The sequence below is a fragment of the Trachypithecus francoisi genome, unplaced genomic scaffold, assembly GCF_009764315.1.
Source record: "Trachypithecus francoisi isolate TF-2019V2 unplaced genomic scaffold, Tfra_2.0 Contig01440, whole genome shotgun sequence".
NCBI classification, from domain to species: Eukaryota; Metazoa; Chordata; class Mammalia; order Primates; family Cercopithecidae; genus Trachypithecus; species Trachypithecus francoisi.
Window position 1 is genome coordinate 24,750,361 of NW_022681431.1, and position 13,783 is coordinate 24,764,143.

The following is a 13,783-nucleotide window of genomic DNA, read 5'->3' on the forward strand; positions in this document are numbered from 1 at the left end:
TTTCAATTTCAGTTATTATATTATTCAGTTCTAGAATCTATATTTGATTCTTTTTTTAAAAAAATTAACTTTTATTTTTATTTCAGGGGCATGTGAAGGTTTGTTATATAGGTAAATTTGTGTCATGAGGGTTTTTTGTACAGATTATTTCATCACCCAGGTATTAACCCCAGTACCCATTAGTTATTTTTGATTATTTATCAAACTGTCCTGTTTTTATTTTTACTTCTTGCATTTCTGCCTTACCTTTTGTGTATTTCAACAAAATAAGCATAAATATGCTGTGGCTAGTGTCCAATAATTGAATGCCTCACATCTTTGATTTTACTGACTGTGGCTTCTGCTGCATGTTACACACACTGTCTTGTTTTCTTTCTTTCTTGTTTGTGTGCCTATTGTCTTACATTACACACTGATTCCTGTATTGCACAATTATACATGGAAACACTGTTAACTTAGAAAGATGATGTTACCTTCCTCAAGAGAGTATATTTCTTTACTTCTTTGAAACACAACAGGGCAATTCTGCCTCAGGACCATCTTAATCCAAGCTCAGCGCTTGAAACTCTCTGTACTTCCCACGTGACAAACTCAGGATGACAGCCCATTTATAAGTGAGTTCATTCAATTTTACCCTTCTTCTTTGCTTCTGTGCTTTTGTTATGCCAGTTTTTATTTTGGAAAAGATATCAAACCCTTCATTTTGTATGTCAGGTGAACTGCACTTTTTTGTCCTTTGACTTGTGTGACCACCAAATGTTATCTGAGATTAGTAGTTGCTTCTTCTGAATTATAAAATGCCTTCGGGGGAAGAAAATTGGACCTAACCCCCTAGTTATTGATTTCTCTCAGATTTTGGCCTGATAACTCTTCATTGTTTGCTTATATCATTGATGACTTCTTAGCAGACATTTTTAATATTTCATCCAGTTTTTTTAATATATCCTCAGGAGGGAGTTGGCTGAAGTTACCTAATTTATTATTCTTGAAAGTAGAAGCTCTCAGTTCTGTTACTATTGTAATGTATGCAAACATAAGCAGAGCTCTCACTTTTCCACATATGTTGATGGTCATGTGTCACGTACTGAATCCAAAGTGTTCTAAGGAAAAGGGGGAAGTTTCACTCATAAGGACTGATAATTTCAGAGTGGACCTGATAATAAAGTTGTATTGAGTCCATTGTACCATTGTAGAGACTTGGCTTTAAGGAAGGTAACTTTCTCTGTGTCAGTTCTGATTGTTGGAGTACTTTGAGTAGAGGGATGACATGATTCTTCATCAATTATGAGAACTGCAAATTTCTTCTTCAGATTTGTAATTTGCCTTTTTACTGAATATTGTGTGTTTTTCATATTTAAAAGTTTTTAATATTATCTCAAAGATAGAATAATTTATATTAAATCACCTCTTGTTTTTTGTTTAGAAAATATTTCCCTATCCCAGTGTTTAAAACATGTTGAACTACATTTCCTACTAAGATTTAGTTTTCTTCTTTGAGTGTTAGAAAATCAGGATTAGATTTATTATAATTCTTAGTCATAACATTCATAATTGGTTTACACATAAGCCCATTTTGGTTATTTATGTTACTAGTTCTTTTTAATAATGTTGTAAGCACCAATATGTGAACTCACTGCCAAGGTGAAACGTAGGACAATAATCTATATCTAACCGTATAATCCTCCCCGTATTTCAACCTATGGCTAGTTTTTTTTAAATATCACTACTATTTTCTTTCTCCTATGTTTTATTACATCTATATTCACATCTAAAATGTGCATATTACTTTAGACATGTTTAACTTTATAGAAAGAACACCATACCAATGTAATCTTTGGGGTTTTATTCAGTTTATATTATGTTAGTAAGATGCTTTCATATTTTTGAGTGTTGCTGTAGTTAATTGGTTGTTCTTGTTAGTGATATTCATTTCCCTCAGTTCCACTCTTCTTTTGGTGTGATTGGGGTTATTTCTATATTTTGCAATTGGAAATAGTTTTGTTATTAACATGCTTGTATATGGCTCCTGGTGGACACATGAAATAGTGTCTCTGTGTGCATGTTTGTGTGCATTTGTGCTTGTACATGTGTGTGCTTAATAGTGTCAAGTATGTGAATATACATTTTTAGGCCATTAATCATTTTTTCCAAGTCTTTGCACCATTTTGCAAGCCTATCAGGAATGTGTAAGAGACTTCATATACACACACACACACACACACACATTCTTCTCATATATACATATATATACACATTCTTCATATATATACACACATACATATATACATATTCTTTCCAACAACTGATATGGTTATATGTTTTAATCTTTGCAATAAAATCAATGTAAAATGGAACCTTCTTGTGGTTTTGATTTCTATGCCCTTTAGCTCTACAGATGTGGAGCTTCACCATGTTTACTAGCCACACATCTTTTCTCTTTCCGTGACATACTCATTCATGTGTTTTGCCTATTTACTTTTTTTACTTAACTATTTTGTGTGGTTTTTGATATTTAATTTTAGGAATGTGTAATATATTATTTGCAATAATTCTTCATCAGTTGTGGGAATTGCAATTTCTTCTTTCGGTTTCTAATTTGCCTTATTACTGAATATTACATATCTTCTGATGCCTAAAAGTTTTTAATATTATTATAGTCAAATATTGAATGTTTTCTATTACATTAAAACACTTATTGTTTTTTGTTTAGAAACTCCCTATTCCATTGCTTAAAATATGTTGAACTACATTTCCTACCAATAATTGAAAATTTTTGTTTTTGTCATTTATGTCTCTAATTCATTTAGAATTTTTTATAGAGTAAGATACATGTATAAAGTTTTTACCTTATTCCATTGGATATAACTATTTTACCAGTGCCGGTTATTGAACAAACCCTTCCCTCTCCTCACTGATCTGGCATGTGACCACTGTGAGTAGTGCACTTTCTATTTTAAAGAGGAATTTTATATATTAATCTTGTAATTAATTTTGTATATTAATCATATCTAATCACACAAATTTTATTTTTTTCTGTAGTAATATTAGGGATTTCCTTGTAAATAATTATATATATAATTAATTGTATAATTATTTATATTTGTGTAATTATAATTATTTGCATTAAACCAATTTATGTTTATTATCTTTATAATAAAATAAATTTAAATCAAGATTTATAAATCTGCATAAATCTTTATCAATTTCTCTATTACTACATTAATACTACACTCTTTTAATTACTAAATCTTTGTAACTAGTTCTATCTATCCCTAGAGCAAGTCTTTTTACCTTTTATTTTGTTTTTCATAGTAGACAAGCTTTACTTGGCTCTTTATATTTTATACAAATTTTTAAATTATTTTATCACGTATATTATTTTATTATGAAAAACTGCAGAAATTTAATATGAATCTAATTGAAATTTTAGATGCAGCATTGACTGCTTTATGCTACAAACTTTTTCCAACTTTTACTATACTGGGGTTATTCATTTATTTAGTTCTCATTTAGTAGCCCTTAATAATATGGTATAGTTTCCCAGGTAGAGAGATTACTAACTTTTTTTTTTTTTCTGAATTTTATTGATTCATTTATGTCTTAGTGTTTTTTATTACAAATTATTTATTGTTTAATCACCACCTTCGAGCCTGTTTTATTTTTTCTGCATTTTATTGACTCATTTAGGTCTTAGCCCTTTTTTTTTTTTTTTTTTTATACTTTAAGTTCTAGGGTACATGTGCATAACATTTATATCATGTATAACTCCCCATGCAATCCCTCCCTCCTCCCCCCTCCCCCTGATAGGCCCCAGTGTGTGATGTTCCCCTTCCCGAGTCCAAGTGATCTCATTGTTCAGTTCCCACCTATGAGTGAGAACATGCAGTGTTTGGTTTTCTCTTCTTGTGATAGTTTGCTAAGAATGATGGTTTCCAGCTTCATCCATGTCCCTACAAAGGACGCAAACTCATCCTTTTTGATGGCTGCATAGTATTCCATGGTGTATATGTGCCACATTTTCTTAATCCAGTCTGTCACAGATGGACATTTGGGTTGATTCCAAGTCTTTGCTATTGTGAATAGTGCTGCAATAAACATACGTGTGCATGTGTCTTTGTAGTAGAGTAATTATAATCCTTTGGGTATATACCCAGTAGTGGGATGGCTGGGTCATATGGTACATCTAGTTCTAGATCCTTGAGGAATCGCCATACTGTTTTCCATAATGGTTGAACTAGTTTACAATCCCACCAACAGTGTAAAAGTGTTCCTATTTCTCCACATCCTCTCCAACATCTATTGTTTCCTGACTTCTTAATGATTGCCATTCTAACTGGTGTGAGATGGTATCTCATTGTGGTTTTGATTTGCATTTCTCTGATGGCGAGTGATGACGAGCATTTTTTCATGTGTCTGTTGGCTGTATGGATGTCTTCTTTTGAGAATGTCTGTTCATATCCTTTGCCCACTTTTTGATGGGGTTGTTTGTTTTTTTCTTGTATATTTGTTTGAGTTCTTGTAGATTCTGGATATTAGCCCTTTGTCAGATGAGTAGGTTGCAAAAATTTTCTCCCATTCTGTAGGTTGCCTGTTCACTCTGATGGTAGTTTCTTTTGCTGTGCAAAAGCTCTTTAGTTTAATTAGATCCCATTTGTCAATTTTGGCTTTTGTTGCCGTTGCTTTTGGTGTTTTAGACATGAAGTCCTTGCCAATGCCTATGTCCTGAATGGTACTACCTAGATTTTCTTCTAGGGTTTTTATGGTATTAGGTCTAACATTTAAGTCTCTAATCCATCTTGAATTAATTTTCGTATAAGGGGTAAGGAAAGGATCCAGTTTCAGCTTTCTACTTCTGGCTAGCCAATTTTCCCAGCACCATTTATTAAATAGGGAATCCTTTCCCCATTTCTTGTTTTTGTCAGGTTTGTCAAAGATCAGATGGCTGTAGATGTGTGGTATTATTTCTGAGGACTCTGTTCTGTTCCATTGGTCTATTTCTCTGTTGTGGTACCAGTACCATGCTGTTTTGGTTACTGTAGCCTTGTAGTATAGTTTGAAGTCAGGTAGCGTGACGCCTCCAGCTTTGTCCTTTTGACCTAGGATTGTCTTGGCAATGCGGGCTCTTTTTTGGTTCCATATGAACTTTAAAGCCGTTTTTTCCAATTCTGTGAAGAAGTCATTGGTAGCTTGATGGGGATGGCATTGAATCTATAAATAACCTTGGGCAGTATGGCCATTTTCACGATATTGATTCTTCCTATCCATGAGCATGGTATGTTTTTCCATTTGTTTGTGTCCTCTTTTATTTCACTGAGCAGAGGTTTGTAGTTCTCCTTGAAGAGGTCCTTTACATCCCTTGTAAGCTGGATTCCTAGGTATTTTATTCTCTTTGAAGCAATTGTGAATGGAAGTTGATTCCTGATTTGGCTCTCTGCTTGTCTGTTACTGGTGTATAAGAATGCTTGGGATTTTTGCACATTAATTTTGTATCCTGAGACTTTGCTGAAGTTGCTATCAGCTTAAGCAGATTTTGGGCTGAGACAATGGGGTTTTCTAAATATACAATCATGTCATCTGCAAACAGGGACAATTTGACTTCTTCTTTTCCTAACTGGATACCCTTGATTTCTTTCTCTTGCCTGATTGCCCTTGCCAGAACTTCCAACACTATGTTGAATAGGAGTGGTGAGAGAGGGCATCCCTGTCTTGTGCCAGTTTTCAAAGGGAATTTTTCCAGTTTTTGCCCAGTCAGTATGATATTAGCTGCGGGTTTGTCGTAAATAGCTCTTATTATTTTGAGGTACGTTCCATCAATACCGAATTTATTGAGCGTTTTTAGCATAAAGGGCTGTTGAATTTTGTCAAAAGCCTTTTCTGCATCTATTGAGATAATCATGTGGTTCTTGTCTTTGGTTCTGTTTATATGCTGGATTACGTTTATTGATTTGCGAATGTTGAACCAGCCTTGCATCCCAGGGATGAAGCCCACTTGATAATGGTGGATAAGCTTTTTGATGTGCTGCTGAATCCGGTTTGCCAGTATTTTATTGAGAATTTTTGCATCGATGTTCATCAGGGATATTGGTCTAAAATTCTCTTTTTTTGTTGTGTCTCTGCCAGGCTTTGGTATCAGGATGATGTTGGCCTCATAAAATGAGTTAGGGAGGATTCCCTCTTTTTCTATTGATTGGAATAGTTTCAGAAGGAATGGTACCAGCTCCTCCTTGTACCTCTGGTAGAATCCAGCTGTGAATCCATCTGGTCCTGGACTTTTTTTGGTGGGTAGGCTATTAATTGTTGCCTCAATTACAGAGCCTGTTATTGGTCTATTCAGGGATTCAACTTCTTCCTGGTTCAGTCTTGGGAGAGTGTCAGTGTCCAGGAAATTATCCATTTCTTCTAGATTTTCTAGTTGATTTGCGTAGAGGCATTTATAGTATTCTCTGATGGTTGTTTGTATTTCTGTGGGGTCGGTGGTGATATCCCCTTTATCATTTTTTATTGCGTCTATTTGATTCCTCTCTCTTTTCTTCTTTATTAGTCTTGCTAGCGGTCTGTCAATTTTGTTGATCTTTTCAAAAAACCAACTCCTGCATTCATTGATTTTTTGGAGGGTTTTTTGTGACTCTATCTCCTTCAGTTCTGCTCTGATCTTAGTTATTTCTTGCCTTCTGCTAGCTTTTGAATGTGTTTGCTCTTGCCTCTCTAGTTCTTTTAATTGTGATGTTAAAGTGTCAATTTTAGATCTTTCCTGCTTTCTTTTCTGGGCATTTAGTGCTATAAATTTCCCTCTACACACTGCTTTAAATGTGTCCCAGAGATTCTGGTATGTTGTATCTTTGTTCTCATTGGTTTCAAAGAACATCTTTATTTCTGCTTCATTTCGTTATGTACCCAGTAGTCATTCAGGAGCAGGTTGTTCAGTTTCCATGTAGTTGAGCGTTTTTGATTGAGTTTCTTAGTCCTGAGTTCTAGTTTGATTGCACTGTGGTCTGAGAGAGAGTTTGTTATAATTTCTGTTCTTTTACATTTGCTGAGGAGTGCTTTACTTCCAATTATGTGGTCAATTTTGGAATAAGTGTGATGTGGTGCTGAGAAGAATGTATATTCTGTTGATTTGGGGTGGAGAGTTCTATAGATGTCTATTAGGTCCGCTTGGTGCAGAGATGAGTTCAATTCCTGGATATCCTTGTTAACTTTCTGTCTCGTTGATCTGTCTAATGTTGACAGTGGAGTGTTGAAATCTCCCATTATTATTGTATGGGAGTCTAAGTCTCTTTGTAGGTCTCTAAGGACTTGCTTTATGAATCTGGGTGCTCCTGTATTGGGTGCATATATATTTAGGAGAGTTAGCTCTTCCTGTTGAATTGATCCCTTTACCATTATGTAATGGCCTTCTTTGTCTCTTTGGATCTTTGATTGTTTTAAGTCTGTTTTATCAGAGACTAGGATTGCAACGCCTGCTTTTTTTTGTTCTCCATTTGCTTGGTAGATCTTCCTCCATCCCTTTATTTTGAGCCTATGTATGTCTCTGCATGTGAGATGGGTCTCCTGAATACAGCAGACTGATGGGTCTTGACTCTTTATCCAGTTTGCCAGTCTGTGTCTTTTAATTGGAGCATTTAGTCCATTTACATTTAAGGTTAATATTGTTATGTGTGAACTTGATCCTGTCATTATGATATTAACTGGTTATTTTGCTCATTAGTTGAGGCAGTTTCTTCCTAGCCTCGATGGTCTTTACATTTTGCCATGTTTTTGCAATGGCTGGTACCGGTTGTTCCTTTCCATGTTTAGGGCTTCCTTCAGGGTCTCTTGTAAGGCAGGCCTGGTGGTGACAAAGTCTCTAAGCATTTGCTTATCTGTAAAGGATTTTATTTCTCCTTCACTGATGAAACTTAGTTTGGTTGGATATGAAATTCTGGGTTGAAAATTCTTTTCTTTAAGAACGTTGAATATTGGCCCCCACTCTCTTCTGGCTTGTAGAGTTTCTGCCGAGAGATCTGCTGTTAGTCTGATGGGCTTCCCTTTGTGGGTAACCCGACCTTTCTCTCTGGCTGCCCTTAAGATTTTTTCCTTCATTTCAACTTTGGTGAATCTGGCAATTATGTGTCTTGGAGTTGCTCTTCTGGAGGAGTATCTTTGTGGCGTTCTCTGTATTTCCTGAATTTGAATGTTTGCCTGCCCTACTAGGTTGGGGAAGTTCTCCTGGATGATATCCTGAAGAGTGTTTTCCAACTTGGTTCCATTTTCCCCCTCACTTTCTGGCACCCCAATCAGACGTAGATTTGGTCTTTTTACATAGTCCCATACTTCTTGCAGGCTTTGTTCATTTCTTTTTCTTCTTTTTTCTTTTGGTTTCTCTTCTCGCTTCATTTCATTCATTTGATCCTCAATCGCTGATACTCTTTCTTCCAGTTGATCGAGTCAGTTACTGAAGCTTGTGCATTTGTCACGTATTTCTCGTGTCATGGTTTTCATTTCTGTCATTTCGTTTATGATCTTCTCTGCATTTATTAATCTAGCTGTCAATTCTTCCACTCTTTTTTCAAGATTTTTAGTTTCTTTGTGCTGGGTACGTAATTCCTCCTTTAGCTCTGAGAAGTTTGATGGACTGAAGCCTTCTTCTCTCATCTCGTCAAAGTCATTCTCTGACCAGCTTTGATCCGTTGCTGGTGATGGGCTGCGCTCCTTTGCAGGGGGAGATGCACTCTTATTTTTTGAATTTCCAGCTTTTCTGCCCTGCTTCTTCCCCATCTTTGTGGTTTTATCTGTCTCTGGTCTTTGATGACGGTGACGTACTGATGGGGTTTTGGTGTACGTGTCCTTCCTGTTTGATAGTTTTCCGTCTGACAGTCAGAAGGACTGTCTGTTGGTCTGTTGGAGATTGCTTGAGGTCCACTCCAGACCCTGTTTGCCTGGGTATCAGCAGCAGAGGTTGCCGAAGATAGAATATTGCTGAACAGAGAGTGTACCTGTCTGATTCTTCCTTTGGAAGTTTCCTCTCAGTGATGACTCCACCCTGTGAGGTGTGGGGTATCAGACTGCCCCTAGTGGGGGAAGTCTCCCAGCTAGGCTACTCAGGGGTCAGGACCCACCTGAGCAGGCAGTCTGTCCGTTCTGGGATCTCAACCTCCCCGTTGGGAGATCCACGGCTCTCCCCAAAGCTGTCAGACAGAATCGTTCGCCTCTGCACCAGCCCCCGCTGCTTCCCCTTTTGGTCCTCAGCTGTGGGCTGTCCCCAGAGGTGGAGTCTACAGAGACAGGCAGGTTTCCTTGAGCTGCTGTGAGCTCCACCCAGTTCGAGCTTCCCAGCGGCTTTGTTTACCTACTTAAGCCTCGGCAATGGCGGGCGCCCCTCCCCCAGCCTCGCTGCTGCCTTGCGGATCCATCGCCGCAGACTGCTGTGTTAGCAGTGAGGGAGGCTCCGTGGGCGTGGGACCCTCCCGGCCAGGTGTGGGATATATTCTCCTGGTGTGCCTGTTTCCTTAAAGCGCAGTATTGGGGTGGGAGTTACCTGATTTTCCACGTGTTGTGTGTCTCAGTTCCCCTGGCTAGGAAAACGGATTTCCTTCCCCCTTGCTCTTCCAGGTGAGGCGATGCCTCGCCCTGCTTCAGCTCACGCTGGTCAGGCTGCAGCAGCTGACCAGCACCGATTGTCCGGCACTCCCTAGAGAGATGACCCCAGTACCTCAGTTGAAAATGCAGAAATCACCGGTCTTCTGTGTCACTCGCGCTGGGAGTTGGAGACTGGAGCTGTTCCTATTCGGCCATCTTGCTCCGAGCTTACTAACTTTTATTTCTAGGTACTTGGTATTTTTTGATGTCAGTTAAAGTAATATCTTCCAGTTGGGTTTACTAGTTGTTTGCTCTTAGTACAGGAAAAACACAATTAAATTTTGTATATTAGTCTTATATCTAACCACATAAATTTTATTTTTTCTGTAGTAATATTAGGGGTTTCCATGTAAATAATTTTATTTATATTATTTATATTTGTGTAATTATACTTATAATTATTTACATTAAAACAATTTATTTTTATTTTATCTTTGTAATAAAATGAAATAAATATTAATCCAGATTTATAAATAAAATAATTCTTTATAATAAAATAAACATAAATTGTACACATAAGGATTGAAAAGAAGGAAATAAACTATTTGTCTGAAATAATATAATTATTGCTGAGATATCAAATACAATGTTGAAAAAGAGCTGTGATATCTTTATTTCTCTTTTTTAAAAGCACCTTTAATATTTTTTCATTAAAGATATCTTTTTTATTTTAAAGATATTTGTTGGGTTAAAAATATTATCTTCTATTTCTAATATACCACGAATTGTATTTCTTAACTCTGAAGAAATATTTCTATTTGTTTCTGCATCTGAGGTGATTATATAATTGTTTTTTAATTTGTTAATGTGGTGATCTCACTGATATTTTTGATAACATGATTATTTTGTCTTTTTTAGTATTAGGAACTATTTCCTATTTTTACTTTAAAAGTCTTTGTATAAAAATGAGATTATGTGTGGCTTTAAAGTATTGTAGAAGTTAAATGTGGAAACCATATAGAACAAGTGGTTTTCTACATTTTATTTGATGGGGGTGTGTGTGTGTTTGGGTGTGTAGGTTTGTGTGTGTGTGTGTGTGTGTGTTTGCATGTGTTTGTTGTGTTTTGAGAGATTTTAAGCCATAGTTTTAATTTCTTTAACAGCTATAGGGCTGTTTAGGCTTTGTATTTCTTCTAGGGTTAGTTCTGGTAAGATATACTTTCAAGTAATTTGTTCATTTTGTCTAAGTTTTCAGAGCTGTTGACATTTAGTTATTTGCTGTCTACTTTTGTTATTTTTTAGATCTACTTTGACTATATGTATTATATCTTCTTTATTCAATATTTGCATCATTTTTGTCTTTTATTTTTTCTCCATTAACTTTACAAAACTTTTGCCTATTATGCTAGGTTATTTTTCAAAGAACTGACTTTTGATGTGGTTTATTGTCTCTGTTTTATCTTTTTGTTCCTTCTTCATTGTTTCTTGTTCTTGTTTTTATCATTTCTTTTATTCTTATTTCCTTGATCCTATTCTAATATGTCTCCAAAACTATAAATTATTCCTACAGCACTGCTGTTGTTGTATCCCAAAGCGTATATATTTAATATTTTCAGCATATTTCTAAGAATAATGATAAAGAATTGTTGCAATTTATTCTAAACCTATAATATTTTTAGCAGTCTATTTTTTTTAATTCCTAAATCTAAAAACTATTTTTATTTGTATTTTGGTTAACTTCCAAGTTCACTGTATTGTGATCAAAGATCTATTCACAATAGCAAAGACTTGGAATCAACCCAAATGTCCATCTGTGACAGACTGGATTAAGAAAATGTGGCACATATACACCATGGAATACTATGCAGCCATAAAAAAGGATGAGTTTGCGTCCTTTGTAGGGACATGGATGCAGCTGGAAACCATCATTCTTAGCAAACTATCACAAGAAGAGAAAACCAAACACCGCATGTTCTCACTCATAGGTGGGAACTGAACAATGAGATCACTTGGACTCGGGAAGGGGAACATCGCACACTGGGGCCTATTATGGGGAGGGGGGAGGGGGGAGGGATTGTATTGGGGAGTTATACAAGATATAAATGATGAATTGATGGGTGCTGACGAGTTGATGGGTGCAGCACACCAACATGGCACAAGTATACATATGTAACAAACCTGCGCGTTATGCACATGTACCCTAGAACTTGAAATATAATAAAAATAAATAAATAAATAAGCCAACTGAAAACTAGGGGTCCCGCCTACACCCATAATGATGCTATATTCTTTACTGGATGCAATAAGTACCCCAAGTCAGAAAAAAAAAAAAAAAAGATCATTATATGTAATAACTATGTTTTTGTAATGTGTTGAGGCTTTCATTTTCTGTCAAGTAAAGTACCATTTTGATAAATATTTGTGTGTTCTTTATAAAAATTAGTTCCTCTAAATGTTATTTGCAGAATTTATAAATATTAAACATGTGTGTTCAGACTCCATGATGATTGTTTTCTGCTTGCTCTATCAATAGTTTAAAAAGATATGTCAAAATCTCTCATGACAGTGGCAGATTCATCAATTTCTCCTTCTGATTTTTTTCATATTTACGTCCTATATTTAAAAGCCATTTTATTAAATGTATAGTTGTTTTAAAATGTTATGCCTGTCTCAGTAATTCAATTTTTTAAACTAAATAGTGAACCTCTCCATCCTTAGTAATTACATTTTTTTAAAAAGTAGCATTAACTTGATTTGTATTTTTTCATATCACTATGAGGGATTCTACTAAATGCACCAAATAAGTTATAAAAACCTCTAAACCCAGAATCAGTCATCTTTTTTACCTCATTGCTGCCACGTTCTTTTTTGTCGAGGACCCCTCCTTCTTTGGAACTTGAAACCATATTTAAATGCTACTTGGCCTACACAACATTCATTTCTGGATCTGCAATGAAGTGGGAGGATCTGAGGCGAGTTGCGGTAAGATCTAGTTGTTTTAGTTCCTTGTAGTTTTCCTAAGTTACAACAATTAAAATTACAAGATATTTTGCTTTTGGAAAAGATATTATTTCAGCTTCTTTAAGTGGTGGAAAATATAACTTCCTCAGCTTTAAAAACAATTGTAAAGGAGGTGTAGTAATTGACCTCCAAATCTGATTTCACAAATGTCAAGCAGACCTCACTGTTTGCCAACACTTATATTTAAATTATTTATTTCACAAGATTCTCTATCTAAATCAGTTTTATTTTATCAGCCTAAGAGGTCTGTAAAAGGTATGGATAGCAAGGTGTGTTTGATCTTACCACACAAATAGAATTCTTACCAGCAGGCAGATCTCTGAGTCTGTCAGCTTTAATCAACTTCTCCTCCTAAATGCATGAATATGCTTTCCAATAGGAAAAGCATAAAGGAAAATAGTAGAAATCTCATTAAAGTTGTGACTAAAAATAATGAGCAACAGCCAACCCTCTAGACAGGTTTGGCTTAAGATCAAAGGCAGCTTCCTGTCATGTTCTTAGTCTCGGAGAATCAACAAACAGAAAAGTTTCTGTTTAAAGCCAAGATCTATAGAGTAAACATGAAGAATTGACAGACCCAGAAAAATCTTTCTCTTTCCTGCAATTTAGTACTGTAAGAGCCACTTCAGTAATTTTCTAGAACTTTGAAATTCACACGCCACCAATATTGAATAACTGTTTACTTTGAGCCAAGTGGACTCCCGGTTCCTCTGTTCTTTACTGTGCTGAAAGACAAATAAATACACAGGCAGTTGCTTATAAAGGTCTTATGGCTTATCACTAGGCATCAAACAATGATGATGGATGGTAGGAAAAATATAACTCTGTATTTTACCCATTTGAAAGCAATCTTTTACCTATGTCAGAGACCCTGTGCCCTGGTCCATCAGCTGCAACCCTTGCCTTTTGTGGCATTTGCAGGACAACAATCCTGATGTAAAGACATCCTCATTACAACTCATTCCCAAGTGTGTCCTCTTTTTTGTTAGCAATTTTATTACAAAATTCTAAGAAAACCCGAAAGGGGAAGACCAGAGCATTTCACACGTAATTAACACCCTGGCTCCTGTCCAATCTTGAAGAGTAGGTGGAATCTGCAGAGGCATGCCTGATTATAGCCAACCCTTTGTGCAGTGATTCCCATGCTGAAGATATTTCCAACATTATGAGGTAAGAATCTGGTATTGTGTTTTGTATGCTGTAA

General features: G+C 35.9%; 1 protein-coding gene across 1 annotated transcript in view; it reads left to right on the plus strand.

Moving 5' to 3' along the window:
* KCNU1 (potassium calcium-activated channel subfamily U member 1) overlaps positions 1-13,783 on the plus strand; it is a 170,009-nt gene that overhangs the window by 47,321 nt on the left and 108,905 nt on the right. Inside the window, exons 11-12 of the mRNA XM_033230778.1 lie at positions 12,435-12,540; positions 13,667-13,749. Coding sequence (XP_033086669.1) covers positions 12,435-12,540; positions 13,667-13,749 — 189 coding nt within the window. The remainder of the gene's footprint in view (positions 1-12,434; positions 12,541-13,666; positions 13,750-13,783) is intronic.